General features: G+C 59.9%; 1 protein-coding gene across 1 annotated transcript; it reads left to right on the top strand.

The window, feature by feature from the left end:
* Window positions 1–1,768: 1,768 nt before the first annotated feature.
* LOC127303241 (G-type lectin S-receptor-like serine/threonine-protein kinase At5g35370) lies at window positions 1,769–4,838 on the top strand. Its single transcript, XM_051333997.2, has one exon. It carries the CDS (start codon window positions 1,846–1,848, stop codon window positions 4,651–4,653), a length of 2,808 nt encoding a protein of 935 aa, XP_051189957.1. The 5' UTR covers window positions 1,769–1,845; the 3' UTR covers window positions 4,654–4,838.
* The last annotated feature ends 343 nt before the right edge of the window (window positions 4,839–5,181 follow it).

The following is a 5,181-nucleotide window of genomic DNA, read 5'->3' as shown; positions in this document are numbered from 1 at the left end:
GCAATGTTGGAGAATGGAAATCAATAATCGAGAAAGGAGCTAGTCTGAGAAGTACTGTGTACATACAAATTGGGGACTGAACGCTCCCCTCGCGTTGCCCCTCCAGGCGACCGAGGGGGCGAAACCCTAGTCCCGTTGCCACCTCTCTCCCCCACTGTTCTCCTTCTCCTCATCGTCCCTGGAGGCGTCGGGCTAAGCCCAAGAAGTCGGTGATGGGGGCGGCGGGGATCTGGGCTCTTGGCTCCCCGCGGGGTAGCTAGGTGGACGAACGCCGCGCCGGACTCACCATGGCCGATGCAGTTGCTCGGTGGGTTCCCTGCTCCGACGGCTTGGCCTCTGGCTCGGCCTCAGGTAAGGCCGGACTGTACCGGCGGCGGCCTCGGTGGGAGCTCGGGATCTCAGGGAGGCGGCCCTGGTCTGGTGGTGGTCCAGCACCGGTTTGGCGGCAAGCGGTGCTGGCGGATGCGGGCCGACCTCTGCGGGCGTGTGGACGGCGCGGAGCCGATGGGTGCTGGACTTGGCTCGGGGCCCCCCTCGGTGGTCGCCGGCACCAGATCGAAAGCCGCCAACCCCTCCTCTCCTCTGATGCGCCCAATCTTGCCAGTTTTGAATCGGCCCAGATGTTGGCGAGGCTCTGCGACCGGGAGAAATCCCTGACCGGCTATGCCGGTCACGACGGGGACGACGCCATGGGCGCCGCCATGGGCGCCGCCATCCCTATTTTGGGCGCCATCGAGGTACTGTCCTTTCCCCTCCTCCTAAGTCCCGAGGTGAAAACATAATCTTGGATTGGACCGCGGTGGCGCCATGGTGTAGCTCCCTTTGTTGAAGGCGTGGGTCATGGGATGCTCGACGAGGTTGTGGGCACCTGATGTGCGGTTAGAGGTGGGTCGGTGTGTTCTCCATCTCTCCCAGCAGCTTCGTCTCCGATGTGCTTGATATCCGGTGTGTTGCGGTGCTTCTCGATGTGTTTGGCCGGGCGTTGCTTGTTCGAATCTTCTCCTTCGGTTCTCTCCATTATTTTGCATCCTGGCTCGGGGGAGCGTTCCCATCGGCTAGCGGTTCGACGCCCTCCGAGTCAAGCAACACCCGTCGGTTTCCTGGATGGACTGGATGTGGCTGGTGTGCGACTTCCTGGTGTGTTTCCATGTCAAGCAACACCCGTCGGTTTCATCCGGAGGTCCAACGACACCGAGTTGCGGATTGCAAAGGAGGACCATGTTGTTGCAAGCTGTTCTTCAATCGCATTTGTTGTTTGCTTGTTTTAGCTGTTTTGTAAATTGTTCTCGGCATCCATGTAATCTGCCTCTGCAGCTTTATTAATTTAAAGCTGGGCTAAGACCTTATGTTTAAAAAGAATCAATAATCGATCCACACAGATCGTGATACTTCCTCTGTCCTGGTTATAGAGTCTAAGCGCATCCCTAGATCGTTAATTTGCCTAATATAATATAAATTAATACAACATAAAAAATATTATTATAAAGTAAAACATCTAAATTTTTATGGGTATATATTTTATGATATATATCATGTATTATGTTGGTCAAATTTACCACTTAATACATGTGAAAAAATAGTTTTGATCATCGATTTTCTTGCCGTGATGGGCAGAGCTGCAGCTCAAGCAAACAACGACTTGATGCTGCTGACTGCATTCAATGTAGTAGGAGTACACTCCACATTTTTCTTTCCTCATTAAATTCCGGCGTCCATTTCAGCTCCAGGGTCAACTCTCCCCATCCCCAGTTCGCCATGGCCATGCTGCTTCCACACCACGTCGCCGGCGTCGCAGCTGCGGGGAACTAGTGCTGCTAGCCAGCACAAAAGGCGCCATTTGTATCCATGGCACGCCCTGTTCTGCTCCTCCTATGCTGCAGCTTGCTGCTCGTCGTCAGCTCCAACTGGAAGGCGGCGGCGCGCACGGTGCCGGTGGAGTACCTGTACCCGCCCTACAACCTCACCTACTTCCACTTCATCGACACCAATGGCGTCTTCCTCCGCTCCCGCAACGCCACCTTCGCCGCCGCCGTCTACGCACCCGCCTCCGACACCTCCGGCGACACGCAGACCCTCTTCTTCTTCTCCGTCATCCACGACGCGTCCCGCACCCCCGTCTGGACCGCCACCGACGGCGCCACCATCGTCCAGTCCATCGTCCTCTCGCTCACCGCGTCCGGCCTCGCGCTCTCCGACCCGGCAGACCTGCACGCCCCGCCGGCCTGGTCCACGCCCGCCAACCTCGCCGCGCCCGTCGCCGCGATGCGTCTGCTCGACACCGGCCAGCTCACGCTCCTCGACGCCGCCAACGCCACGCTCTGGTCCTCCTTCGACGCCCCCACCGACACGCTGCTCCCCGGCCAGACGCTCCCCGTCGGCGTGCCGCTCACCGGCACCATCTCCGACAACGACCTCTCCCGTGGCGCCTACCGCCTCATCCTCACCACCACCGACGCCCTCCTCCAGTGGCGGACGACGACGAGCACCAACTCCGACGGTGGGTTCGTCACGTACTGGGCGCTGTCATCGGACGCCGCGTCCGTGCAGCAGTCCAACCAGGCCGTCCACTCCATGAAGGTCAACGCCACCGGCATCTTCCTCCTCGCCGACAACGCCATCGACACCGTCTTCACGCTCCTCTTCGCCGACCCTTCCTCATCTAAGCTCCTCAAGGTGCACTCGTCCGGCCGCCTGCGCGCGCTCAGCATGGCCTACTCGCCCACGGCGCCGCGCGCCACGCTCCCAGCCGTGTGGGTGGCTCCGGCCAGCGACTGCGACCTGCCGCTGCCGTGCGGATCCATCGGCCTCTGCACGCCCGGCAACAACGCCTCCTCCTGCATGTGTCCCGACGCCTTCAGCACGCACACCACCGGCGGGTGCGCGCCGGCCAATGCCTCCGCGCTCCCCATTCCAGCTCAGGCCTGCAACGCGTCGTCGTCTGCGCCTGCGGCACAAAAACCAGCTTACGGCTACATAAGCTTAGGCGACGGCGTCGGCTACTTCGGGAGCAAGTTTGCGGCCCCGGCGACGGCCGGTGAGGCGCTCCCGGCGTGCCGCGACCTCTGCTCGGCCAACTGCTCCTGCCTCGGCTTCCTCTACAAGAACTCCTCCAAGTCCTGCTTCCTCCTGCACAACCAGATCGGCTCCGTGCTCCGAGCGACCACCGACGGCACCGCTGGCTTCATCAAGACACTCCCACCGCCACCGACATCCCGCGGCTCGTCGTCGTCGTCAGCACTGAGCTCCATCACAATCGTGTTCGGCATCGTGCTGCCCACCGTGGCGGCCGTGTTCATCAGCTTCCTCCTCTACGTGCTGTCCGTGCAGTGGCTCAAGAACCGCCGTAGCCCGGACGGTGGCAAGAAGAAGAATAAGAAGCATGGCGGTGGTGGGAACGGGCATGGCAGCAGCTGGTTCATGCTCAAGATGATGTCGTCTAGGTCGTCGTCGCGAGCGTCGTCCAACGCACCGTCGGAGATGGGGGACGACGATAACGAGCACCACCACGACGACGACGACGAGGTCCTCATCCCCGGCTTGCCTGCCCGGTTCACTTTCGCCGATCTAGAGGCGGCGACTAGCGGGTTCAGGTCGCAGATCGGCTCCGGCGGGTTCGGGTCCGTGTACCGCGGCGAGCTCCCCGACCGCACCACGGTGGCCGTGAAGCGGATGAACAACCTGGGCACGCAGGGACGGCGCGAGTTCCTGACGGAGATCGCCGTGATCGGCAACGTCCACCACGTGAACCTGGTGAAGCTCCGCGGCTTCTGCGCCGACCACTCTCGGCAGCTCATGCTCGTCTACGAGTTCATGTCCCGCGGCTCCCTGGACCAGTCCCTCTTCCTCTCCCGCTCCGGCAGCAAGAAGACGCAGGCCTTGCTGGAGTGGCCGGAGCGTGTGGGGGTGTGCGTGGGCGCGGCGCGCGGGCTGGCGTACCTGCACGCCGGGTGCGACCGCAAGATCCTGCACTGCGACGTGAAGCCGGAGAACATTTTGCTGGACGAGCGCGGCGGCGTGAAGATCGCCGACTTCGGGCTGGCGAAGCTGCTGAGCCCGGAGCAGTCGGGGCTGTTCACGACGATGCGCGGCACGCGCGGGTACCTGGCGCCGGAGTGGCTCACCAACGCGCCCGTGTCCGACAAGGCCGACGTGTACAGCTTCGGCATGGTGCTGCTCGAGATCGTGCGCGGCGCCAAGAACTCCAAGCTGCTACAGGACGACCACGACGACACCGCCAGCACCTCCGCCGTCTCCAGCAGCGCCTCGTCGGAGGGCCACGGCAGCTACTTCCCGGCGGTGGCGCTGGAGGCGCACGAGGAAGGCGGCCGGCGGTACGCGGAGCTGATGGACGCGAGGCTGGAGGGACGCGCGAGCGCGGCGGAGGTGGCGCGGGTGGTGAGGGTCGCGCTGTGCTGCCTGCACGAGGACGCGTCGCTGCGCCCGGCCATGACGGCCGTGGCCGCCATGCTCGACGGCAGCATGGACGCGTGCGAGCCCCGGACGGACCAGCTCGCCTACCTCAGGATGTACGGCAGAGGCATCGTCGGCGGCGGCACCAAGTGGAAGGGCTCGGATATCACCACCGGCGGCGCCAGCAGCAGCTGGTCGCCGCCGTCGTGCGTGTCCGCGCAGCAGCTCTCCGCTCCCAGATAGACGCAATTTTTTGTGTAACTCGATCAAAACGATGCCTATTTTTTGTGTGAATATAGCATACAGATACAAATCTCCGGTCCATCTTCTTTTGATTTTTCTTGTTTTGCCCGGCAAATGTGTATGTAGTATCCTATGTTCACACAGAAGATTGTAAATAGATCATTAAGATACGAATCTTCTTTTTTATCTTCTTGTTTTGCCGGCAAAATTGTAGAGAGTAAAAATCTTCTTCAATGTATGTACATATATCTATTGGCCTTTGAGATTTTGAAGGCCGAATGGTACTCTTCATTAAATTTCCTTTTAATTTTGAACAAAGATCGTTTTCCTCCTAACTTTTTACTTGGCTCATATTTCCCGCCTAAACTTTACCTGACTCACTAAACCCCCTAAACTATGAATTATGCTCCATTTTAACCCCTTAACCTGGTATTTTGACCAAAACATTTTGAACAAGGTAGAGGGGTTAAATGGACCATTATTCATAATTCATAGTTTAAGGGGTTTAGTGAACCAAGTAAAGTTTAG

This window comes from Lolium perenne, chromosome 5 (genome assembly GCF_019359855.2).
Source record: "Lolium perenne isolate Kyuss_39 chromosome 5, Kyuss_2.0, whole genome shotgun sequence".
NCBI classification, from domain to species: domain Eukaryota; kingdom Viridiplantae; phylum Streptophyta; class Magnoliopsida; order Poales; family Poaceae; genus Lolium; species Lolium perenne.
Note: the sequence above shows the minus strand (reverse complement) of the source record. Positions and strands in the feature narration are given on the sequence as shown.